Source organism: Hippocampus bargibanti, linkage group LG03, assembly GCF_051943395.1.
Source record: "Hippocampus bargibanti isolate YZ-2025 linkage group LG03, ASM5194339v1, whole genome shotgun sequence".
Lineage (NCBI taxonomy): Eukaryota > Metazoa > Chordata > Actinopteri > Syngnathiformes > Syngnathidae > Hippocampus > Hippocampus bargibanti.
In genome coordinates this window covers 11530948-11558389 of record NC_142736.1, presented here as the reverse complement: position 1 = coordinate 11558389, position 27442 = coordinate 11530948, and the positions used below count along the sequence as shown (strand labels likewise).

General features: G+C 42.1%; 1 protein-coding gene across 2 annotated transcripts in view; it reads left to right on the top strand.

The window, feature by feature from the left end:
* Positions 1-19508, top strand: part of kif18a (kinesin family member 18A) — a 32352-nt gene extending 12844 nt beyond the window's left edge. The window contains exons 12-18 of one of the 2 annotated variants that reach the window (XR_016114441.1): positions 707-828; positions 917-1176; positions 14588-14930; positions 15718-15807; positions 17323-17411; positions 17545-19166; positions 19231-19508. Coding sequence is in view for 1 of the 2 variants with exons in the window: in XM_088991968.1 (XP_088848094.1) it covers positions 707-828; positions 917-1176; positions 14588-14930; positions 15718-15807; positions 17323-17411; positions 17545-17663 (1023 nt within the window). In the remaining variant the exon portion in view is untranslated. Of the gene's footprint in view, positions 1-706; positions 829-916; positions 1177-14587; positions 14931-15717; positions 15808-17322; positions 17412-17544 lie in introns of both variants that reach the window. The other variant, XM_088991968.1, reaches the window with a different exon arrangement.
* The last annotated feature ends 7934 nt before the right edge of the window (positions 19509-27442 follow it).

Sequence of the window (27442 nt, the reverse complement as noted above, 5' to 3'; positions counted from 1 at the left end):
TTACAAATATAATTTGACAGATTTTCATGCAAATTCAACTGATCGATTTTGCATGCCTTAACTGACTGATGTCCGAATGACACATTAATAAGTGTGTAATGTAATAGGGTGCAATGGATTTTTTTTTTTTTTTTAAATCGGAGCAGACAAATGAGCATGATATAAAAACGGAAACGAATCGATACTGGATGCCTACTTATACTGTATGTAATACTCAATGCTTGGTGGGTTTTCTTTATTTGTTTTTTTTAAGCTACGCCGTGTCTACTGGTGTCGTGACTGTCTTTGTTTTCTTCCCATCTGTTCCCCCAGTAATTAGAACCGTGCTCATTTTATTTCTACAGCTCACTCGTGGACCACCGAAGAGAATAAATCAATACACTTTACTTAGCCCTCACACAGCAGCCAGTTACCTAAAACCATGTTAATGTTTTTTTTCTTCATTGACCTTTCTTCCAAGAACTGACCCAGAACAATGACGTGCTCAGCAGTCAAATGTTCTCTCTGATGTTGTTTCATAGTTTTCTTGCGTCAGAGTCCCCAAAACCTCCACGGCTTCCAGCCTTTCGAATAAATCACAGAGAAAAGCATTTACAAAAGCATCTCAGATCAGCTTCAAACAATTTAACTTGTCTTGTGTTTGAGTAGAGGTGTTCTATTTTGTGTAGTTGAGTTCATATTACCCTGTTCTCACTCTCTTCTTAAGGTATTAGACAAGGACTTGCATTGTCACAGACTGGAGCTCAAGGTGAATGATCTGGAACAACATATCAAGCAAATGGTCAAAATCACTGCACTTCAGGATCAAGAGAACAAACGCATGCAAAAGTATGTCTTTTCTATTTGGAAGTAGTACACGGCTGTGCGTTTGCTCTGTAATGCAAATCTAATGACAACATTCTGGATTGAATTTTAGAATGGTGAATGTGTTGTTGCCAGCTCATGGTCGATACTACACTGCCATGTGTGACAAGAAGCTTATTGGAGCCCATGATGAGTTGAAAAACCATGAGCTGATGCAAATTGTGCTAAGAGAGAGAAGTGTGGCTTGGGCAGACCAGGCCAACCAAGGTTCACCTACTGGAAGAACAAAACAAGAAACCATGCATTTTGGTGGAGAATTGGCACCCGTCTTGAATTTCTCAAAACTGCTTTACTTCCAGAGTAGCCCTTGTAGTAAGTCTTCACACTCTATATATTATTTCATTTTTGTCATCACTGATATTTTTACTTTTGTACAAATTCAACACCCTGGGTTCTACCATTGGCAATGTTCCTACATGCCATTTAAATGTGAGAGGTAAAGTGTGGCTGATATTCGAAGGGCTTAAAAGCTGACATTTTGTATTGCCAAAATCATACTATGGCCCCATGCAGATAATTACGCCATAGTCAGACATTGACCTGTGAATGAATGAACCTGGAAATGCATTTTGAAGGCTGACAATCTTGATCACATATACAGTACAGGTAACACCCGATTTACGAACGGTGCGAGTTCCGACCACTCCTACTTACGACCACGACCGCCCGACCATTTTTGAAATGTATTTTTATTCTATGCCTGGCAGCCCGGCAACGCTGTTGAGATCTGCAGTGTGTTTGCGATGCATTTGTTAGAATGAAGACTCGAGATGGTTCTTATTCTTTAGATCGAACAAGTAGGATGTTTATTTGCCGGAGCACAGAGAGCAACCGCTTCTCTCAGCATTGTTAAGAACTATTTTTTTATCGCTGTCGAAAGACCATATTTAGCCTTGTGACTGAGTAGCCAGATCCGCTCAACATTCAGCATTATGTCTCATTTATCTTAACAAACAATATTGCAGCATTGCACAAAATGAGGATATGAAATAACTGGTTCTTAACAAACGCATACTACAATTTTGGCCAGCCAGACAGCATCTCACTCGCACAGCAATCGACCGCGGGGGTGTGTCCACCGAGGCGGGGGGGCGTCGACGTATGTACGCGTGGAATGAGGGTCCCTCGACGCCGACGGCACCTGAGGCCAGTCGGCGCCCGGGCGGGTGGGACCGACGCGAACGCCGCCTCTTTGAGACAGTTCATTCTGCTTCGCGGTGAGGTGGAGATATACATAGATATATATACAGTGGCGTCTCGGTTTACGAACACCTTGCCTTACGTAATTTTTGGTTTACGAACGTTAAATTTATGAAAATTAAACCTTAGATTAAGCACCACGGCTGGCGGAGTAATCTTCGGCGGAAGAACACCAAAGCACACAACCGAACAGCGCCCCAGCCGGCCTACCTTTCCACACCCCCTTTCTGTGAGTGCACACGTCAATCGTCTTCAACGATACTTTTGCTGTTATGGGACCGAAAAAGACCCCACCACAGGCTCGTGTTCAGCCGAAGAAGACACAAAACAAAATTACAGTCGAGGAGAAGGAGATCAGTGAGAAAGACGAACGAGGTGTGCGTTTGTCTGATTTAGCGTCTTAGCGGATATGCTAAGTCCACCATTGCTACCATCCTTCGCCTAAAAGCTTTACACAAAGGCCTTATTTACTCGATGCTTTCACGTGACTAATGACACCGAACTATCCCTTAGGGATTATTGGACGGACCATTTCAATGTATATCTGTCACATGCGAGTTAACAGCTGGGGTGGGGCCGCCGCTAACGACCTCCGCCAGCTGCTGTCAATCCCCTAATCACAGACACTGGGACATTTAAACCTGTGTCTCGGACTTTTGCCAGTACGAGGATTTGCTTCGCCCGAGGTGATTGTTGGCCGTGATCGCGTAAATTAGTTGCTTTTCGCGATTGCGAGCTTTTGCACCCCCGTGTGCCATTTTATTTTCCGAGCTTGTTAGGCTGTAGCCCTTTTTGTGGTTTATTTTTGTCACATTATTCCGGGTCCGTGGAATCATTGGACCCGCGCTTTTTGTTGGAAAACATCTCTGCCTGCACCTACGTCTCTGCCGCCTGCCATTCAGGAGTTGATGTGTAGGCTTTTATTGAACAGTTCCATCCAGAAAAGACTGTGGCTATGAGAATCATCAACATGATGAATGATAATGTGATGGCTCAGTTTCGTAAGACCTTACAAGTCGTAAGACCTTACAAGTCAGAAAACAACGGGTGTCAATTAAGAGCCATTAACGACCATCACACATTTAAATAAAGTGACTTTATAGTTCAGTGTATTTCTTTCATTACAATACAATAGCACATTTATTATTCACAGAATAGGGTATATTGTGTGTAGTTTTAAGGCTTATTTAGTTGAAAATTATATTTTATGGAGACCTGGGAACGGATTATTCTCATTTTAATGGTTTCCAATGGGAAATAGTTGTTTGGCAGACAAACTTTTCGACAAACAGACACATTTTTGGGATATACACTTTTTGCCTTACACACTCTGTCTGGGAGCCAATTAAGTTCGTAAGCCAATGCCCCACTGTGTGTATATATATATATATATATATATATATACAGTAAAGTCTCGTTATATCGATATTCTCGGGAGTCCGAAAAAATATCGATATAACCGGACTATCGATATATCCGATCCTGCGCGCATGTAATTTTCTCCTTGCGTTCATAGAAATAGTATCGTAATAAGCGGTACTATCGATATAACTGATATCGATATAACGAGACTTTACTGTATATATATAAAAATCCGCGTCTCACCCACCATGGGTGGTGTCTGTCCCCCATTTTAGCTCGGGTCCTCTACCAGAGGCCAGGAAGCTTGAGGGTTCTGAGCAGTATCCGTGCTGTTCCCAGCACTGCGCTTTTCTGGACCGAGATATCCGATGTTGTTCCCGGCATCTGTTGCAACCACTCGTCGAGTTTGGGGGTCACTGCCCCGAGTGCTCCGACCACCACAGGCACGACTGTCACCTTTACCTTCCAGGCTCTCTCCAGCTCCTCTCTGAGCCCTTGGTATTTCTCGATTTTCTCATGTTCCTTCTTTCTGATGTTTCCATCACTTGGGACCGCTACATCCACGAAAACGGCTTTCTTTTCCCCTTTATCTATGACCACGATATCTGGTTGGTTGGCCATTGCCATCTTGTCGGTCTGTATCTGGAAGTCCCACAGGATCTTTGCTCGGTCATTCTCCACCACCTTGGGATGTGTTTCCCATTTTGACCTTGGGGTTTCCAGTCCATACTCCGCACAGATGTTTCGGTAGACTATGCCAGCCACCTGGTTATGGCCAGCATCTTACACCCTGCAGTTATGTGTTGGATTGTCTCAGGTGCCTCTTTGCACAACCTACACCTTGGGTCTTGTCTGGTGTGGTATATCCCTGCCTCTATGGCTCTGGTGTTCAGGGCCTGCTCTTGGGCAGCCAGGATGAGTGCCTCTGTGCTGTCCTTTAGACCAGCCCTGTCTAGCCACTATTAGGACTTCTTGAGATCTGCCACTTCTGCTATGGTTCGGTGGTACATCCCGTGTAGGGGCTTTTCCTCCCATGATTGTCCCTCTTCCATCACCTCATCCTCTGTTCCCCATTGTCTGAGACATTCTCTGAGTACATCATCCTTCTCTTTGATGTATCAATGGAGCTTGGATGTTTCATCCTGGACAGTGGCTCTCACACTCACTAGTCCCCGGCCTCCTTCCTTACGGCTTGTGTACAGTCTCAGGGTGCTGGACTTGGGATGGAACCCTCCGTGCATGGTGAGGAGTTTAACATCGGGTCTTAACATCCGTGGTCTGAATCTCTTCCTTTGGCCACCTTATTATTCCTGCAGGGTATCTGATCACTGGCAGGGCATAGCTGTTTATTGCCTGGATCTTGTTCTTGCCATTGAGCTGGCTTCTGAGGACTTGCCTCACTCGCTGGAGGTATTTGGTCGTAGCCGCTTTCCTTGTTGCTAGTTTGAGGTTACCATTGGCCTGTGGTATACCGAGGTACTTGTAGCTGTTTTCAATGTCTGCTATTGTTCCTTCAGGCAGTGAGACCCCTTCAGTGTGGACTACCTTGCCCCTCTTAGTCACCATCCGACTACATCCAGCCCGAATGACATTCCGATGTCACTGCTGTAGATCCTGGTTGTGTGGATCTACAGCAGTTTCGCTCTTAGCATACAGCTTTATGTCATCCATGTAGAGGAGGTGACTGATCGTAGCTCCATTTCTGAGGCGGTATCCATAGCCTGTCTTGGCGATTATCTGGCTGAGGGGGTTCAGTCCTATGCAGAACAGCAGTGGGGAGAGTGCATCACCTTGATATATGCCACATTTGATGGACACTTGCGTTAGTGGCTTGCCATTGGCTTCAAGTGTGGTTTTCCACATTCTCATCGAGTTTGCAACGAAGGCTCTCAGGGTCCTGTTGACCTTATACAACTTCAAGCATTCAGTGATCCATGTGTGTGGCATCGAGTCATATGCTTTCTTGTAATCTATCCAGGTTGTGCACAGGTTGGTATGTCGGGACCTGCAGTCTTGAGCGACTGTTCTGTCAACCAGCAGCTGATGTTTGGCACCTCTAGTATCTCTACTAATGCATTTCTGTGCTTTGCTCATGTATTGATCCATGTGTCCACTTATCTTAGCTGCAATGATGCCTGACATGAGCTTCCATGTTGTGGAGAGACAGGTTATTGGCCGATAGTTGGAAGGAACTGCACCCTTTGAGGAATCCTTCATGATCAGGATTGTTCGCCCTTTGGTTAGCCATCCTGGGTGAGTCCCATCCATCAGCAACTGGTTCATTTGTGCTGCTAGGCGCTCGTGGAGAGCTGTGAGTTTCTTTAGCCAGGAGGTGTGGACCATGTCCGGGCCTCGTGCCGTCCAGTTTTTCATACCTGAGACTCTTCCTTGTATATCTGCCACTGTGATGGTAACTGGGTTCTGTTCAGGGAGGTTGCTGTGCTCTTCTTTCAGAGTCACCAGCCATTGTGCACTGCTGTTATTTGCGACCTCCTTCTCCCATATGCCTTTCCAGTATCTTTCAGTTTCCAGCCTTGGAGGGTCTGCTATGCTGTTAGAACCCTGCCACTGAGCGTACACTTTCGCAGGTTGTGTTGCGAACAGCCTATTCTTCTGGCCTCATTCTCTTTCGTGTACCTCTTTAGGCGACTGGACAAGGCCTGGAGCCTTTGTTTGGCAGTTTCGAGTGCTTCAGGTATGGTTATCTGTATGTACCTCTTGGGTATTGGCCTTTTATTCACACCTCTCTGGATCTCCGTCGATTGACTCACATCTTTCCGAGCCTCCTTGATCTTGGCCTCCAATCGTCTTTTCCATGGTGGGTAATGAATCTCGTGGCTCTCATGGTTGCTCTTGTAGCCAAGCATCTCTAGGATCACTGATGCTGAGGTGTCATTAGTTTCCGTGATCATTCCGGTCGGGATCGTTCTCAGTGCTGCATTCACAGTTTCCATGAGAGTTTCAGGTGGTACTTCACATAGCTGTTGTAATCGGTTTCTTAGTTGCCCAGTTTTCATTCTTGCCATGATCTTATCTCTCAGGTCAGTTGCTGCCTCGCTCAGCATTTCATTCATTGGTTTCCCAATCTCATCATTCATTGGGGCTTGCCTCCCAATCTCTGGTTGAACCTCTTCCTCTGATGTGGCAGCCTGGGGCCCTTCACCTCGGAATTTGTGTTGTACCTCATCAATCTCAAGTTGTGATAGCAATTGCCGTTTGTGGATATTGGAACACTGAGCTACTAGTTGTTTCGTGGTCAACCGTGACTGTGGGTTTCGAAGTAACCATTCAGCCCCCATTCTCCGCATGTAACCCCTCTGACTAGGGTTGCTTGAGTAGTAGCATTCCAACAGAGCCATGTTATCGCATCTCGTCCATCTCCGCTTTGTTCCAGTAGCCCATTTTTCATCAGGGTGCTCTGGTTCCCCAGCACCTGACGCAGACCTTGTTTGGCCGGGTGACGTCTGAGCCGGCATGTCATTCCATTTATTGTCTCTCATCATTTTTTATGAGGTAGGCATTAGCGTGAAGGGTCTTGCCCGAGGACCCACACTGGATGATGTTTTTGTGCTCATTTTCTCTGCCACAAGTGGGATTGGAACCCTCGTCTCCCATATGCCAAACTGATGTCTTATCAACTGAGCTATCCAGCCGCTTCATGCATATATATATATATATATATATATATATATATATATATATATATATATATATATATATATATATATATATATATATATATATATATATATATATATATATATAACTAGTGGGCCTCAATCGGCAGTACATATGCACCTAAAAGCTAGCAACCACTCATTTGACGACAATGAGGTTAAAATCTTAGCGAAAGAAAATAGATGGTTTGAAAGGGGAGTAGAAGAAGATATTTTTCATAAAACAGCAACATCCTTCCCTTAACCGTAATGGTGGGGTCAGGCTCAATTTGGATCGTACATGTTTTTAAAACACTTCGAAGCCATGCCTAACCATCTCGAATATTTTTGTTCAATGTACTCACAATGAGGTAGTAAACTGGCTTAATGGTCTTTCCCTGTATCAATTTAGTGATGTTACTGAATTTCTTTTTGTCGAGAGTGGCTTCCTTTCCAGCTGCTCCTGTATTTTGTTTTTGTACTTCTTTCATTCATTTCCTCTTTCTTTCATAACTTTGCTGCTGTGAAATTTCTCCACTGCAAGGCGAATAAAGGTACATCCAATCCAATATATACATATACAGTGATACCTCAGCTTACGAACTTAATTGGTTCCCAGAATGTGTGTGTTAGGCGAAAAGTTTGTCTGCCAAACATTTCCCATAAGAAACCATTAAAAATGAGAATAATCCATTTCCGTTCCCATAAAACTGAATTTTCTACTAAATAAGCCTTAAAACCACCCAAAGGAAGGAAAGTGTGTGTGTGTAAAACTAGTTCGCCAGCCATAGTGGCGCTGTTCGACCGTATGGTTTGCTGTTCTTCCGCAGAAAACTAGTCCGCCAGCCATTATGGCGCTCTGTATGTTTCCCAAAAACTACTTTGTATGCCAATATTATATTCTTGTGAATTTAATGTTCGTAAGGCGAAAGGTTTGTACGCTAAAGCGTTCGTAAGATGAGGTATCACTGTATATATGCATACAGTATATATAAATTACATATTGCTTCGCATCGTTGAAACAGTGCATGCGCCACTTCCTTTTTGGCTGGTCATACGGGTTGTATGACCACATCACAAGAAATAGACTCATTAGTAGTTGCCTGGCACATGTTACTGGATTTGAATGGAGAAATAATTTGGATAAAAATAAATACATAGCAAAGTTACATTATAAAAATAACCTTATGCAATACATTTGAAAACAAAACTAATTCAATCGCAGGGCACATTGATTAACACTTGGAATGCACCTTGTAGCTCCCTCCTGGGGCTATGCCTGTCTTACGTCACCTCACAATCGATGAAGTGAGAGTCACGCCACCGCCTTTCACCGCTGACACCAGATCAGACATTATGACTGCCCAAATTTAATTACTTTATTTATTCTTACTGGGCTGTTTCTGTGCCCGTTTACTCAAAGTATTATTTGAGTGTGTCTTTTGCACAAAAACAATTAAAAGCCTATCAACCGGAAAGAACAAAAGGTCAAAGTTCTCATGCATGCACTTCCCACGATATCACAATATTGTCACCATGAGGTTAATACCTTGATGAAACCGAATCAGGAGATGTAGGGAATCGTTCCATCCCACTTATATTTTGAACTTTAATCTTATAAAATATCTGATTTCAAAAGGTTACTGTTAAAACATGGACAACATTTTCCATTGGAGTTCATCAGCTTGCAAACAATTTATTTTAGCTTCTTTCCTCTCCCTTAGTATATTTGCAGTCAATCTCATCTTTATACTTTTGGTATTTCCAAAACGGCGAAACAAGTTATTTTCCACTCTGCATTTATGACCTCTGTGATATATTCATGGAATTTTCTTTTTTCATCTACTGGTGTGCAAAGCAGCCTTACTTTTCAGACCACGCGTGTGCAGTAAGCATGCATGTAATTTTGAAAGGATTTAAAAAGAGCACACTAGTAAATTTCCGTGTAATATTTTTAGCACCGTATATACAGCCTTAGTATAACTGGTAATCACTCCAGTTTCCATTATTGGGAACATGCAGCCACTTTTTCATTGCACTAATGAAACCATAACTCATTGCATCCCTCTCAATTATTCATTCACTGACTCAGTCTTGAATCTCTCCAACCTGTCCCGGAAAACCTAATACGTACCACTGTCACGTTCTTCAACTGTAGAAGAATGCAAATTATTTACAGTGTCATCAGCTACACTAAACAACATCCCTCTTAACTCATTCACCGCCATTCAATTTATTCAGAAATTGAAAATATGACGTGGAGCGCCATTCCCAAATTTGTTCGGGTTTTTCTTTTTCTTGTGCGGATGCCGATAAAGCACGGGTCAGACCCCAGGCAATGTTTTTCCCTCTCATGAGAGGGCAGCATTTCCCCTTTGTACAGGTGCCCCCACTTGCACCTCATATTACTCCAGGCCCATATAACTTAGGAATTAACTTTTTTTTTTTTTCGAATGAAAGAAGAGAGTCTACGTTTTTTTACGCCGCATTGAATGTTGATGTAGTCCTAAAACATAATATTTTGTGGGTCCTGGAATTGCAGTGAAAATGACAAAAATCCTGGCACTGGACTGGACAAGTGGTGGCTTCAGTCTTCCTGAAGACTGTTTGGTGTTCGAAAATCTGCTCTGATGTCACTCCGGTGTTGCTTCGTCAGTGTCCGATTCCATCAGTCCTCATGATAGGCACTGCAGTGTAATGTGTTCCATCGCTCCTCCTTGTAATTTGCTAACCAATCGAATGTGGTCAGAATGAAAGAGGGATGGATGGATTGATGGATCAATTGATAGAAGGATTTGGATGGATGAAAGGAAAGATGGCTAGATGGGTTTGTAGGGGTTGATGCTCTACCCTGTTCGCTATTAATAGACTTTGGCGGTGCTTCACGGAGGATTAAATGGCTTTCCGTTTGACATCCACCTTGTGTTATGATGTGCAGATTCTCTACGGTCATTATTTTTCCTCTCATTTGTGTCTGTAAGCCTACATTTAGTTTTCCAGTTGTTTTTCTAGCATCCTTCGTTGTTCACTTTTCCACATAGCTTCACGTCCCGACCTTTGATTCTGTTTTTCTCTTCCACCTACAAATGTTTTTGCTCCCTCCCCCTCACACAAACACATATACACACACTTTGTGTCTTGCATTGAACACTCCCAACCCCTCTTGAGCTTCATTCATGAAAATGCAGATCCGCAGGGCAGGAAAAAACGTCAGTAGACGTAAATTCCCCAGCTCCACCAACCAGAAAAGGCGGACTATAAAAACATGCAGCGGCAACCAGGCGACCCTAATTCTGTGCTGCCTCGACCAGAAATAGCAACTCATGCATGTATTAATCCCCTCCAAGCCAAAAATATGTCATTGAAGGAATTCTGCTGCCTTTTATCTGAAGGAATCTTTTCACTGTCACACGAATATGCTATTTATTTCTTATGTCATCACCTCACTCTGAAAACTTAGTGACGCTCACGATTGATTACTGTAACTTAGAATAGAGAAGTGACATTTAGCCCATATGCATTTTGCTTTTTGTATTGCCTCTTTGTGTCCTGGTAGCATTTTCCCCTTTATCCTCAACATATTTCTGCAGGAAAATGAGTGTATCGGTTTTCATCATATGAGGCACACACACAATGTGTTGACACTCTTGATTTTTAATTTGACAAAAAATATACTGTTTTGATTTTTATAAAGCTGCTACTAAGTCACACTATCAGTGAGTGAGTACATATTTTGCAGTAAATAATAAAAACAAAACAATAAATTGCAAAACATTTACAAACATTTGGAACCCTATGTGGCACAATTAAACAGGCAACAAGTGAACGTTTTGTAGTTTTGGAAATGTGGACTAATTCTAATAAGGAAAATATAGCTTGGATTCATATACAGTGATACCTCGGTTTACGAACGCTTTAGGTCACAAACGTTTGGCCTTACGAACATTACATTTGTGAGAATATATTCTTGGTATACAAACTAGTTTTCGGCGGACGAACTAAACCACACAGCGCCACGCTGGCTGGCGGACTGGTTTTCGGCGGATGAACACCAGACCACATGGTCGAACAGCGCCACCGTGGCTGGTGGACTAATTTTCCACACCCCCTTTGAGTGCAGACGTGGTTTGTTATCGAGTGGAGTACCTTTGCTATTATGGGACCGAAAAAGACCCCACCACAGGCTAGTGCTAAGCCGAAGAGGACACAGAAGAAAATTACGGTCGAGCAGAAGAAGGAGATCATCGAAAAACACGAACGAGGTGTGTTTGTGGGGTTTAGCGTCCCACTACCAGTATCCGAAATCGACCATTGCTACATGTAGCTGTGGGTGTTTCTGTGTTGTCTAAGCAACGGTCTCAGGCAATAGAAGAGGTTGAAAAACTTCTGTTGATTTGGATTAACGAAAAGCAGCGAGCAGGGGACCGTGTGAGTCAGGGTACTATCGCCGAGAAAGCAGAACAACTTCACTCGGATATCATCAAGAGGCAACTACATCAACGACCATCACAAAATGTAAATAAAATGACATTATTATAAAGTACAGTTTATTTTTTTCATTACAATACAATAGAACATTTATTATACATGAAATAAGGTATATTTGGTGTAGTTTTATGACTTACATAGTAGAAAATTATGTTTTATGGGGACCTGGGATCAGATTATTCTCATTTTTAATGGTTTCTTATGGGAAATAAATGTTTGGCAGACGAAGCTTTCGTCTTACACACACTTTCTGGGAACTAATTAAGTTCCTAAACCAAGTTATCACTTTAATGCCTTCTCAGGGAAGCATGCTTAACCACCGTTTATGAGCTAATTCAAATATTGAGCATGTTTGGCATGCATTGTTAGCGGAAGAGTAGACCAAGTGATAGCCACTTGGGTTGACAGCAAACAGTAGCATTCCAGTGGAGGTCCTGACAGACCCAATCTGTTCTGGGATTTCTCATTGAGTGCTTTCTTCCCCTGTGAAACGTCAATAATCAAGCTCCGATCAACTTCATAGCAAGCTAACCTCAAAAACAAAAAGTGAAACTACTCATAAGGTGGACGTGTAACCACACCATAAAATCAATCCACTCCCACAGACACACACACACCTCATCTCAATCTCTCTCTCTCTCTCTCTCTCTCTCTCTCTCTCTCTCTCTCTCTCTCTCTCTCTCTCTCTCTCTCTCTCTCTCTCTCTCTCTCTCTCTCTCTCTCTCTCTCTGTGTGTGTCTCTCTCTATAGCAAGTGTTTTTGTTACAAAACTTTTTGGATGAACGGTGTCATACAATTACATCTGGAAAAAAAAAATCAACTCAAGTACTCATTTATTTTCCAAAATTACAGCGAGCCACATTACATGAATATGCATTATGCATCATGAGAGGTGCAGATTGCAGACTCTGGCACTTCAATAATTTTCCCAATATAACAGGTTACTTTTAAGACCACGACTCCAAATTCCAAATTGTAAGACAACCATTTTAACTTAGAGGTTTTACCATTGATCATTGTTAAGTGAAAAAGAAACAATCAAAGCATTTTGTTAATGTAGCTTAAGCCTTTTATAGCGATCTGCACTGCGAGACTAATCAAGGCCAATCCAATCCAAACTATAATGTTCGATTGAAAGTGTGGGTCAGAAAAAAAATATTTTCAATGTAAGGCGATTCTCAAAAAAATATGCCTGGAATTAAATCAATGCTGGTGTGTTTTGGACATTTCTGTGTTCTATTTGTAGAATGTGAAAATGTCCATCTACGGATTATACAAACCCAATTCCAATGTAGTCAATACAGCGATTTTCAAAATATTTGTTACCTATATTTATTTGAATACACAACAAAGACAAGCTACTGAATGTTCAAACTGATACCTTTTAGTGGTTTTATTATAATAATCATTCATCCATCCATTTTCTAGACTGCTTTATCCTCATTAGGGTGCTGGGGTTGCTGGAGCCTATCCCAGCCATCTTCGGGAAGTAGGCAGGGGACACCCTGAATTGGTTGCCGGCCAACCGTAGGCCTCTCAGAAAACAAACAACCAGTCACTCTCACACTCACGCTGACGGACAATTTAGAGTGTTACATCAGCCTGCCAGGGCGGCCCGGTAGTCGAGTGGTTAGCACACCGACTTCATAGTGCAGAGGTCGCCGGTTCGCGTCCCGGTCCGGCCTCCCTGTGTGGAGTTTGCATGTTCTCCCCGGACCCGCGTGGGTTTTCTCCGGGTCCTCCGGTTTCCTCCCACACTCCAAAAACAGGCATGGCAGGCAGATTGACCACTCCAAATTGTCCCTAGGAGTGAGTGTGAGAGTGACTGTTGTATGTCTTTGTGTGCCCTGCGATTGGCTGGCAACCAATTTAGGGTGTCCCCCGCCTCGTGCCCGAAGACAGCTGAGATAGGCTCCAGCAAACCCCATGCGTCCATGAAAAAGATGTGTCTTGGATGGCACCTGGTGTCTCCAAAACCCACACATGCCTTTCATCAGTCATTGTACCGTCGCAGATGTAAAGTACCCATTCCACCGGCACTAACGCAACTTTTTACCCATCACAACTGCTGGCTTTTGAATTTTGCATCCGCGACAATGAATATTTTTCTTTTCCTCTTTTGACATGAGCTCCACAAAATTAACATTCAGATGTGGACACATCAGACCACTCTTCACTAGTCCATCTTTGATGGGGGATTTTGTTGTAAAACTGTTTAACTATCTTCTCACGCAGTGTTTCACAAACAGGTGAACCTGCTTCCATCTTTGCTTGTGAATGACTGAGGGACGAGGACGAAGCTCCTTTTATACCCAACATAGCACCCACCTGTTCCCCGTTAGCCTATTCACCGGTGGAATGTTCCAAGCAGGTATTATGAGCTTTCCTCAACTTTGGGCGGTGTGGCTCAGTAATGCAGTGATCATCTTCCAACCCAGAGGTTAAGAGTTCCATCCCCAGCCAATGGGACCCTGTCTTAGTGTCATTGAGCTGATACTCACTTGCTGCTGATGCTGTGTCATCAGGTAAATTAGCTTATCGTGTTCAGGTCTTTGAGTGCCAAAGGGAGAAAAGCTTAGAAGTGACAGTCCATTCACTGTTGAACTTTTTTTTTGTTGTTTTTTGTTTTTTTTTGCCACCTGTCACAGTGTGCAGCCATAACAATTGACGATTATTTGCAAAACCAATAACGTATCAGTTTGAACATTAAGTAGTTTGTCTTTGTAGTGTGTTCAATGAAATATAGGTTGACTGTGATTTGCAAATCATTGCGTGGTTTTTGTTTATGTTTAGCACCACATCCCAACTTCAATGGAATTGGATATGTCGGTGGCAGAGATTGAGCTACAAAGCAGTGTTTCTGTTGACTGAATCTGTTCAGAGAAGAAGCATTTAATTCTTTGAACAGCTGTATTTTTGTACAATACAAAAATGACACGTTCTTGCTTTAATGCTGCAACGTTTTATGTTTGTGTCTATTCTTTCCTTCTCAATGTTCTGTTTGCTTGGGGCTTTAGGTAACAAAAGTCCTCTAAACCTGCCGCAAGACGTACTTCCCAGAAGGCCCGTTCGAAGAAATCTCTCGGTGTCGATGCCACAACAAAGCCCAAAGACTTTTTCCCACGACTGTGAGGAGGGTACCTTTCCTCTCCAGTGCACCCCAGAGCCTGCTCCAAAAGGTGTTCAGTTGAGTTTGTCCACTGGCATGGATCCCAATATGACCTTTGAAGTTGAACATGAAGATGCAACGATAAGCAATGACGGTCCCTCTTTGGCAATGATGTCAATGGGTTTTTCAAGTGAAACGCAACTCACCCACCCTGTCAAAGCCAAAGAAAACAAGCAGATTCCTACCAAACGGTGAGAAGCTTTTATTTTTTTTCCTCAATCATTTGTACTGAAATGGCATACCAACTGACAATTAATGAAGTTGTTCATAGTAGAGAGAATGACCGACGTTCAAATCCAAAGTGGATCACATCCTCAAAATACCCACCCAAACACTTTAAGTCATTTTTATTGGTGTTTTTCAGCCTGCGTGTTTTGGGTATTTTAGATGCTATAAAAGTTTTTCTGATGTCAGTTAGGAAACAAAAAATGATGTGGGTTGTCCTTTAACAATTTGATTTTACAGAGAGATGAATCTCTTGCTTAGTAAGGATACTTGTTTGCCGCCCAAGACTGCTTGCATATTTCATCAGTCTGTGCTAGGGACTTTTCTTGCAAAGGAGTAGTTTTTTTGTGGAAAGGTTTGGTGTGATGATTTGGAAGAAAAAGATAAATATTTGGGGCGGGTCTATTTTTAACTTGGCCCGAAAATAAAGTGTTTTGTAACACGGGTAGAGATTACGAGTAACTCATTACTCTGTAGGATTATGCGTGGAATGTTTTATCCCAAGTGGCACTTCCTGCCGAGGCCACAAAAAGGATGTCTTGGAACTGTCTAAACAACTCTCCTGACTGCTCTTGAATCATGAAGCACACCTCGCTGTGTTAAGGGAGGTGGTGCAAAATATTTAACAGTTCCACTTCAGCTTTTTTTCCTCTCCCCTAAGGGTGGGCTATAGTGTTCTCCTGCTTAAATGATGAATGCATTGAGTTTGATGAGAAAGAAACAGTTAAGCTAATGGCAACCAACTGTGTGCAGACCTCACATCTCGTTACAAGATATTCGACAAGCCAATCCAACGTACATGGGCATGACGTCTGCTGCGCAAGGAAAGCGAAAAATCAACAGGTAATTTCAACTGCTTGGAAACAACCCAAGACAAAAAAACTGATTGGAAATCTGAATTCATTAAATTATCAAGAAAGTGCAATCCTTGAATTGTTTTATCCCCCATTATTGAAAAGGTTTCTTCAGCCGTCATCTGTACTTTTTTGAAGGTGTCGGACGTTTCGATTCTTATCCAAGAAACTTCGTCAGCAAACAGTTTGCTGACGAAGTTTCTTGGATAAGAAGCGAAACGTCCCACTCCTTCAAAAAAATACAGGTGATGGCTGAAGAAACCTTTTCATCGATGGACCACTCCTGTACAACTGAGAGCTTACACAGACGTATTCATCCCCCATTCAATTCTCATTCAAGATGATAAGTTTTAAAATACGGTATACAAATTTTGACCTGTGTTTTTGAATCAAAGCAATGTCATTTGCACTATCATGCAATGTAATTCTGTCATGTTCTATCAAAAAACTGACAGTTAGTTAATTATGTCATACTCTAGGTCAGGGGTGTTAAACTCATTTTTTGCCGCATGCCACGTTGTAGTTACGGTTTCCTCTCGGGGGCCATTATAAATTTGAGGACGCCATTAGAATGTTTCATATCCTCTACATACTACATACAAAGATGTCACATTGTATACATTTCATTGTTTATACTTTCCACTAGAGTCATTAGTTTGCGTTTGGGAATTGTCCTCGTCGGGTTATTTATTTATTTGTTTTAATTGATTTTTTTAGAACAGTTAGAAAAGGGAAAACATGGTCACATTGATCGATGAGAAAGTGGTTGCTAGCTTTTAGGCTAGCAAGCTAGCAACCACTCATTTGACGACAATGAGGTCAAAATCTTAGCGAAAGAACATAGATGGTTTGAAAGGGGGGTAAAAGAAGTGATTCTCATAAAACAACTAAATCCTTCTTTAAACCGGTCTGGTGGGGTGAAGTTCAATTTGGATCGTTCATACAATAGCCTGCTTAAGCAACACAGGTTAGGCAACATTTGTAATGCTGATGAGGTAATACCGGAGGGAGTGGGCCAAATAGGCCAGTCGTTAGTCAGGAATGTAGGAACAATCAGTGGGGCCACAGGGAGGTGTCCTCTGCTCCCCCCAACCTGAGAGTAGGGACCTATCATAGCTGTGTCCGGCGCCGCCATGACTGGACATTAGGGATATATAAATAGGGCCGATACGACCAGTCAGACTTTAGTTCGCTGACGAAGCCTCTTGGATAGGAGGCGAAACGTCCGACACCTTCAAAAAAGTACAGATGACTGCTGAAGAAACTTTCTCATCGATGGACCACTCCTGTACGACTGAGAGCTTACACAGACGTATGGTCACATTGAGCATCATCTGGTCAAGACATCAAAACAAAACAGAGATCACACAACCATCTCAATAAAACGTTTTACATTTGTTGCAATTCTGCTAATGTCCTGTTCACTGTCAGGTTATTTTTGAAGTGTTATCGCAAGTTGCTGTTTGTTTCTTACACAATTCTTTACCCCCTTTCATTTTCTTAGGGAGAAAGATGAAAACATGTCTGTACCGAAGCGTGTTAAAAAAGCCCTCTGCGCTCCCACCAGACCAATAAGGGTACCCATATTTAACGGTGAGTATCTATTTAGAATGGTGCACATGCAATACAGTGTTTGTTTGTGTTTTTTTGTCAACGTTGAGTGAGTGAAATGCAGCCACAGTGACTACTACTTATTCTGAAATGCTATATTTTGCGTCCTCTTCAGGTTCAGCAGAGGACAAACCGAAGAGAGTCGTGAGGAGCATTTCTGAAGGAAATTTGAACCTCCTTAAACCTCCCAAACCTAAGTCACAGTTATTCAATCGAGTGGCTAAATGGATGTAAAACGCTTAAGTGTTTGTCTTGATGTCCATGTTCAACATTTTAAGTAGTATTTTAGGCTCTATGAGACCTCTATCTTCTTTTTTTAAATGTTAAGCACACACACAGTCAAGATAATATCATTGTTAATCCGTGTTTATTGCACAGGAGGTTAACAGTGGTACAAGGTAATCAATTTTCTCTTGACTTACATGGCACTGATAAAACTCAAATCTTCATCACAAGAGTGTTTACGTGTAAGGGTGAATTGCGTCAAAGTTAATTAATAAAGCCTTCCCAGACTATCAATATGCCAAACACTCCTGCTGTCCTTTTACGAACTGATATTGGATTTCAAGCTTTTAAACCCACTTGAGATAATATCTTCAGAAGCCTTTTCAGGGCCTTGATATTGTTCCTTGTAAATTGTTGATGACTAAATCGCTCCATTTCTGTCCGAAACAAATGTTTGCTCACCTATTTAATAAATATGTCTTTAGAATACACCACAAAAGAATACCGTACATCTTTAATCATGTAAGTAGCGTGATGCACACCACATCCTTCAAGAAAGAAATGTGAAGGTGGATTTCAGATTCATTGTAAATACTGTACAGGAGTTGTAGATTTTCCTATAATGCAATTGTCACTAACACTAAACTGTTTCTGTTAAAATTGCTTTATATTGTTTCCCATATGACAGTACCGTAGATAAGGAGCGCCAGACTATTAGGCGTACCTTCAATGAATTAAATGTTTAAAAAGTTAGGCACACAACTTTATAAGGCGCAACAGTAGAGGCTGGGGTTACATTTTATATATCCCAGCATGAAGTACGCACTACTTCCACAGAGGGGGAGGGAGGATCGGAGTCGGTAGCTGCTGACAGTTGTTAGGAGACATGTTGTGGCTTAATATTACTTCACATAAGGCGCACCGGCGTATAAGGTGCAGTCATCTTTTGAAGAAAATGAAGACTTTAGCGTGTGCCTTATACAGCGGAAAATATGAAAGTCCTATTCTTAAAAATGCATTTTTGCCATAGAAGTGAAGGGGTTGTGCACCTAAGTGTCTGGTCATTTCAACACATGTATGCTTGTCATCAAGAGGAAAATGCAGAATGTCTGAGATATTTGAATATATTAGTAGAGGTTGTTTACCAGTTCAGTAATTCTGCTCATTCTGCTTACCCTTTTTCTCAGCAGAGTCCTCGAATGGGCATGGCAGTTTGTCCAACATGTGTTGTGTGGACTTGGAGAAGGCGTGGCACCATATCCCTCACGTAATAATCTGTGTGATGCTTGCCAGACAGTGGTAGGATTGTGTTCCAAGTGGAGAGGTTAAAGTATCTTGGGGTATTGTCCACGAGTGGGGGTAGAATGAAGCGGGAGATCGAAAGTCAAATCGGTGCAGCATCTGCTTTGATGTGGACTCATCATCGGTCTGTCTTGTTGAAGAAGGTGCTGAGCCGAATGTTTGGATTGACCAGTCTATCTACCTTCCTGCTTTGTCGTTGGGGCACGAGCTGTGAGTTGCAAACCAAAAAATAGGATTCTGAAAACAAGAGGTCAGTAATGAGCTTCCTCCCTAGGGTGTCCAGGTTCTCCCTTGGAGATCAGTCAAGGTGCTCGGTCATCCAGGAAAGACTCAAGAATGGAACCACTACTCCACATGGAGAGGAGCGAGATGAAGTGACTGGGGCATGTGAGCAGGCCTGTTCCGCACCTCCTTGGTAAGGTGTTCTGAGCATGTTCCAGCGGCAGGAGAGACCAGGACACATTGAAAAGTCTATACAGTGATACCTTGGCTTACGAACTAAATTGGTTCCCAGAAAGTGTGTGTAAGGCGAAAAGTTCGTCATTTATTTCCCATAAGAAACCATTAAAATGAGAATAATCCATTGCCAGGTCCTCATAAGAAATAATTTCTACAAAATAAGCCTCAAAACTATACAAAAAATATATAAACTGCATGTATAATAAAGTCGTTTTATTTACCTTCGTGATGGTAGTTGCCAATGGATGGTAGCAATGGTCGACTTACCGTAATGTTACTGGGACGCTAAGTCACACAAACGCACACCTCGTTTGTGTTTTTCAATGATCTTCTGCTCGACCGTAATTTTCTCTTGTGTCCTCTTTGGCTTAACACTAACCTGAGGAGGAGTCTTTTTCGGTCCCATAATAGCAAAAGTACTCCACTCGATAACAACCCATATCTGCACTCAAAGAAAGGGGGTGACAAAAACAAGTCCGCCAGCCACCGTGGCGCTGTTCGACCGTGTGTTTTGATGTTCTTCCGCCGAAAACTAGTTTGTCAGCCAAGACTATATGCTCGCAAATTTAATGTTTGTGAGGTGAAAAGTTTGTGATCTAAAGCGTTCGTACTGTACCTCAAAGCATTTTAACTGTAAGATATTTTTGGTTATATTGGAGCAGCTGCTCGCTTGAATGATATGGAGTAATTTACATGATTCCATTCATTGACTATTTGCAACTACTGTCGTTGACTTAGTTGACTACCGAAATGATTATTTGTGGCAGTCCTAGTTGAGAATTGTTATTGCATAGTCCACACTTACTGGATTCGTGCTCAAAGTAAAGATATGGTATTCATGTGAAATGCTTGAAATTTCACGCCCAATGCAAAAAAAAAATGAAAACTTACATTACTTTCTGTGTGTGTGCTTGCGAATGTGTGGATGTGCATTTGTGTGAGCAGGTTGGGTAATAATCTTGTCCCTCGAAAATTAACCTCTTGCTAGCCTCTCACCGCCCCAGCAGCGACAGGTGCAAACCACCATTCAATGCAACACCAAAATGACGCATGTCGGAAAAACAGAGCAAACACTCACATGTGTATGATTTATTTTTGGTCTTTGTATTACTGTTTACGTTTGGTACTTGTGGAGTTCATTGCCAAGAATTTTGCTTCACACTTTGTACTTTGAAACATTTCATTGATAATGTTCTACTTGTAAAATGTCTGCATAATTTTCACTTCAACCACTTTGGCTTAAATGGATGATATCCTTTGACTCTTTGTCAGGGTGTACTTTCTGATAAATAAATGTTTGAAAATATATTTTTTAATAAATTAACACCATTAAGTAAATTTTAATGGAGTTAAAATTATGGTGGTCATGTTTTTTTCACCTTCTCTTTCTGAAAAGCTCTCCAACTCCTCTCTCTGGATGGTCCAAGTCCATTTGTTTCTACCAAGTGCAGCAGTAGTGACAACTAGGGCTTGAAGGGTTAACATGGGATTATCATTCCCTGCTAGCAACAACTCATCAATAATCATGACATCCCGGTTGTTTACAACATGACCATCCAGGCTCTCCATAACCAGGGAGAATTCTTAGCAGCTCTGCACTAATCTAATATTTGAGTAGGATTCTCGCACCCAGCCTCTGCAGGAGTTATTCTGACTAATACTACTGTATTTCTGTCTCTGAAAACAATCCTTTCTTTGCTCCCGAGTCTGTTTACTTAAGTTGTTGCTCATGTCTTATCTTTGGTTGACTACTTCACGCAATCTATTTTAAACTTGCCAGTTTGAGAAAAAAAAGTCATTTCAGGGAACCACATCCTCGACAATTCACTGTGATGCTATTTTGTAGCTGGTGGTCTAGCCAGGATAGTGCACGGTGCAGTTGTGTGAGGACCAGGGTATCAAAGCAATTGAGGCACATTGTAGTTATGGTTACCTCTGGGGACCGTTATGAATTTGGGGAAGCCATTAGAATGTTTAATCCCCTCCACATATTACATATAGAGCGCACAACAAATTAATGAATAACTAGTTTTCAAATTTGAAGTCAATAAAAATGACCGTTAATGTGGGTTTCAAATGATAATTTGAATTTTTTGTTCTGACTTCTTTAGCAAGCATCATCGCACTTGGCATGTTTGATATGCTTTCACGGCCTTAATAAAATGATGTGGTGAGCCAGATCTGACCCCCGAGCCTTGACTTTGACACCTGTATGTTAGGAGTTTTGTTAAAGTCTATGGCAGTGTAGTTTGCCATTGCGGACATTGACACTTTCAACTTGTTCTCAGACTGAACATGAACTTTTACACAAGACGCACACCTCTGATCACTGCTTGATAACATCCCGACGAGCACCTGCACTGCTCTTTTTGTCTCGTTGAATGATAGTTTGGGAGTGTCAACAAATTCTTTGGGACTCCTCACCAGATTTTTTTAACAGGCACTTTCAGTTCCAGAAGCGTTGTGGCCTTGCTCTGTTGGTATGTCTATGGGTGCCGAGCCATGGGTTAAAAATTTGCAGTTTACTTTGTGACACTCATGAGATGAACCCTACGAGACTTTCCAGGTGTCCCAAAGGTATACTTGTTTGTCGTATCTAACGTGTACGTTTACGCGACCGTGGGCGTGAGTGTCATTATAAGTTTCCTCTGGGAAAAAGCAATCTGGCGAGGGGGTTCCTCTATTCTTTCCTGTCCACATTTCTGCAATAAAATAATACAATACATCTTGATTTACATAGTGATTTAACAACAGCTAAAGCTGTAACAAATCGCTTAACGTGGACAACTATCATATACAGGAAATAAAGCAGTCACAAAGATAGTAGAAAGCACCAGGGAGTAAAACCAAGATCAAGTCTGAATCATGCCAAGTCAAATGCCAAAGACTAAAAGTAAGTTTTGAGACGGGTTTTAAAGATGGGCAACGAGGAGGCTTGCCGAATCTTCAGTGGCAGGTCATTCCAGAGAGTGGGACCAGCAACGAAAAAGGCTGGATCCCCTCTGAGTGTCCGTTTGGTTTTGGGCACATTTAATAATGTCTGGTCAGCAGATCTGAGAGGTCGGCAAGTTTTGTAGGGGTGGATGAGTGAAGCTGAGAGGTAAGGAGGAGCGAGGCCATTTAAAGATTTGAAGACAAATAAGATCATGAAAATAACTAAAATGTATAGGGAACCAGTGAAGGGATACCAGAGTAGGAGTTATGTGCTCCCTCTTACGAGTACCAGTCAAGAGGCGAGCAGCAGCATTCTGGACCAGCTATAGACGCTTCATGGAGGATTGGCTGACTCCAAAGTAAAGCGCATTACAGTCCTCGAGCCTGAGATGTGACAAAAACATGAATTATTGTTTCAAGGTACTCATGAAGAAGGATAGATTTTATTTTAGCAAGCTGCCTCAGATGAAAGAAGCTGGATTTAACAACAGCACCAATTTGTCGGTCAAGTTTATAGTCACTGTCCAAGTTTGACACTGATGACTTCATATAATGTGCTGGCGTGGGGGGGGGGGGCGAGTCTACAGGATGAGATGTACATGGGCCACTGGGACCAAACAGTATCACTTCTGTCTGTTTACAACATTGAAGATGCACAATTGAATTGACGTGCTCAAAAAGTAAACGCTGAGCACAATATGCGCCGGCTGAAAGAAAATTAGCGTGATCCAATATTTTAAGGCCGTCATTCACTCATTTGTTGCATTCCAACATTTTTAATGCTTGAAAACATGTCTGATCTGTGATGAGTGTGTATGGCAGCAGACTCCTCTGTGAACTTGCCACTCTCAATTCAGTAGTGCAACATTCAGCGGCAGTCAATTCGGTGTGATCTTTATTTTTAGAACAGTTGCTCAATGCATACAGTATGTCAAGACTGTAGAGCGCAAGCGTTGACGCTCATTCACAAGAACATCTCCATTGTGTATGTTAGTGCGCACAGTGAAGCAGGTCTTGGCTAAAGTTTATTAACTTTCTCTAGGCCAATAAGGTGACTTGTGCGTTTTTCCTGCTGACCAATGGAATCGATGGAGGGGTTGGAGGTGGGTGTTGCTTAGCAACTGCAGGTAGAATTTCAGATCATGTTGGACCTATTGTTTTATCTCGCTTTCCTGGGAGACATTACATGTTATGTCTTGTGATTAGAGGGGGGGGGCACATCTGTCAAACGCGTCACAAAGTTGTTCACTCTATTTTTGTGTGGTGAAACAAAAATCTGTATGTTGCCTCCCAGCCCAAACACACTACGGCATGTGTCTGTCTCCTCTCCTTCAACCGGTGCCTTAACAGTAGATTACTCCCTAAAAGTTCAACCCAAGTGCTGAGAAAGATACTTGCAAATTCACAGCTGATTAAAATGTGATTTCTTTTTTCATTGTGCTACACTCTGTCATGAAATCACAGTGTATCCCACAAGTATCCCTCCATCCCTGTTTTATCCTCAAGAGGGTCACGTGTGTGCAAGAGCCGATCACAGCTGACTTTGGGCAATTGGTGGAGAACGCCCTGAACCTGTTCACAGCCAATCGCAGGGTACACATAGACAAACAACGATCCGCGCTCACCCTCACACCCGGGACAATTTAGAGCACAGGTGTTAAACTCAAGGCTAAATGTGGTCCGCCACATCATTTTATTTGGCCCAGGAAGGCAAATCAAGCACACGAAGTATCATGATGTTTGCTAAAGTCCGAACAAAAATTTCAATTGTCCCATGTAAACCACAATAACAGTCATTATTTTTTACTTCAAATTTGAAGACTAGTTATTCATTCGTTTGTGCTCTCTCTGTAATGTACGGATATCTCACGGTCATTACATTCTAATGGCTTCCCCAAATTCATAACGGGCCCCGAGAGGAAACAGTAACTACAATGTAGCCCGCGGCAAAAAAAATGAGTATGACACCCTTGATTTCGAATGTTCAATCATCCTGCCTTGCATGTTTTTGGAAATTGGGAAGAAACCGGAGAACATGCAAATTCTACACATGAAATCTGAAGCAGAAATCAAACCCTGGACCCCTGCGCCACGATGCTGGCGTGTTAACCAGTCAATCACCGGGCTGCCTTACCACAAATCAAAAAATGAAAATTTAACTGACAGTATTCATTTTGAATCATTTCTGATTGTGTACATATATTGCTTCTTCATCAAACACTAAAGTGCCTTTGCACATTCTGCCCCATGATGCCGGATGCAAATATTCCAAAGGGGGTTATGGAAATTTCTGGGATCCACACTGGATTTGGTATGTAAAGTAGGGCCATGCCGATTGTTGTTGACACCCAATCTGCCATCGTTCAGTCAGGTACACTCTGGAAAGTAAAGAAATCCCAAATAAACACTTGACTGATCCGATTAAAGTGGAACTTGTGTGAAGGATACTTCAAGTGACGTTTGTACTGTAATCCACGACCGAGAAAATAAGGTAAGTGACATTCCCTCATACTGTTTGTGGAATATATTTGGTGTTTTGGATTATTTGTTCAGTTCATTGTATTGATATTGTTTTTTTTCTTTTTGAAATATACATCAACTTTGTTGATTGGTGCAAATTCCAATTGTTTTGCTTGGTCTGAAGGTGAGACAACTGAATGAGCCCTTTTTGAAGTTCATGTACTGAACGAAACGCTATGTTTGAATTTCCATATATCCATTTTCCAGAGCGCTTCATCCTCATTAGGGTTGCTGGAGCCTATTCCAGCTGTCTTTGGGCACTAGGCGGGGGACACCCTGAAAATGGTTGCCAGCCGATCGCAGGGCACACTGTGACAAACCACCGCACTCACATCTAGGGACAATTTGGTGTGTTCGATTAGCCTGCCATGCATGTTTTTTTGTGTGTGGGAGGAAACCAGAGTACCCGGAGGAAACCCACAAGGGCCCGGGAGAACATGGAAACTCCACACAGGGAGGCCAGACCGGGTCTTGAACTCACGACCGCTGCACTGTGAAGCCAGCGTGCTAGCCACTTCACTACAGGGCTGCTGTGTTTGAATTTACTACAATTTATTTTGTCAGTTTGTTGCACAAAATGAAATAACCTGGTCCCAATTGTATTTTTTAAAGACATACATCATACAGAGATACATCGCCTTGAAATATGTCTCAAAATTCAGATTAGTCAACACACATTTTTTTCACTTTACCTCTCCGAAAATGATTTGATATCTTCTGACGCATGGCAAACACTGTTGCTTAGGGAAAGTACTGTTCTTCTGGATGATTCTCTTCACATAAAGCCCAAATATAAATTCAGCGCTACTTTGCTTCTATATTTCATTTTTTCACATTAGGCAGGTTATACACCAGGGGTGTCCAAAGTCGGTCCTCGGGGGCCGCCATCCTGCCTGTTTTCCAGCTCTCCCAGGAGCAACGCACCTGATTCAAATCATCAGGACCATTTTGATGCTGCTTCAGAGCTGGCTGATGAGCTGATCATTTGAATCAGGTGTGTTGCTCCTGGGTGAGCTGGAAAACAGGCAGAACAGCGGCCCTCGAGGACCGACTTTGGACACCCCTGTTATACACAGAAACAGGCATATGTGGCAAAAATACTCACACTGGCCCGTTTCCCAGTATTGATGAGGAAAAGGAGCAGTTTTGTAAAGTTTCAGAAATATTTGTTGTTGTTGTTTGAGGGTTTAGTTAAGAATTTTCCGAAGGAATCCCCTCATGATAAATTTTAATGCAAGTCGGCGCCATGTTAGGAACGGAATGGATGTGACGTCGAAGTCATTTCTGGGGTGTCCTTTGTATGTACCTGTTGGTATTTTATGAGCAGACAAATATGAATATAAATATCTCCATGTGTCCTTAAAAAGCTGTCGTTTTTAAGTCGTTTGCGAGGATGGTCCGTTCCGTCTGCTTCTTTTATTCCATCAGCGAGATGTGCCAGGTTCCACCCGGCCAGTTAGATGTCCCTGAACCTAGCTGGCATCCACACTTGGATATGTATTTATTTACATGGAAAGTATCTATCTTTTTATTACGCGTTGTCGTCCTCGTCGGCAAAGCAGGCGTTGTCAGTGACACGCCTTCCATCAGTATTGACTCTGCAAAATTGGGAGAATCCAAAGAATATCTCTTGTTAAATTGAGGAGATGGCAGGGCCACAAGATGGCTTTCAACGCCACTGCGTTGAGGCTCTGCCTCTTGCAGGCATGTCTGGCTGTGCGTATTAGCTGTCATGGTGTCTCGACAAATAGAATCCGCGAGCTGTTATGAAATTGCTTTAACACAACCGGTGTGACCCAAAACATTTTTGGATGCAGTTTTTCCTTTGATAAACCAGATATATTTTCCTTCTTACCACCACGGGTAAACTTTAAGTCAAACTTTAAATACTTGTGTCAAAGAGACTCGGGTAATAGTAGAAGTACTAATTCAACCCCTAAAATCACACATTGGAATGATTTTTCTCAAAGTACAAGATTTACTATGTTTTTTTACCTTTCAATTCTACCCAGTACCTGTTTTGATGACTTGGTAGAACAAAAACACTTTTGCACACCCAAGTGTTTTTCTCTTTATTAACATTCCACAGTACTGTACTCGTATGTGACATGCCACTTGTTAATGGAGGAGCTCGCTTTGCTCATAATGCAAATTTCCCCATTGTGAGACTATTAAAGGCTTTCTGATTCTTTCTGATCCCAAATGACAAAAATAAGACCATTTTTAAAAATCAGATTAGACGTAACTTTCTTTTAATACCGTGCGAGCACCGTGTCATCTTTTCATTTTGCAAAGTGCGATAATCCTGTTTTAAAAAAGCAAGGAGTAGAAGGTACAGATAGCTGCTTTCAGTTTGACGGTGGAAAAATACTCATCACAAAGAACTCATGCGAGACGATATGAAAGTAACGCATCATGTATGACATTATTTTGAACCCTCTAGTTTTTTTTTCCACACATTTCTCCAGACTCGTCCTTTTTGAAATGCCGGCATGATGACTCATAACAATTCCTACATCGCTTCATTATGTTGCCTTTCGCAAGACTAATTTGTCCGCTGCATTTTTTTCTCA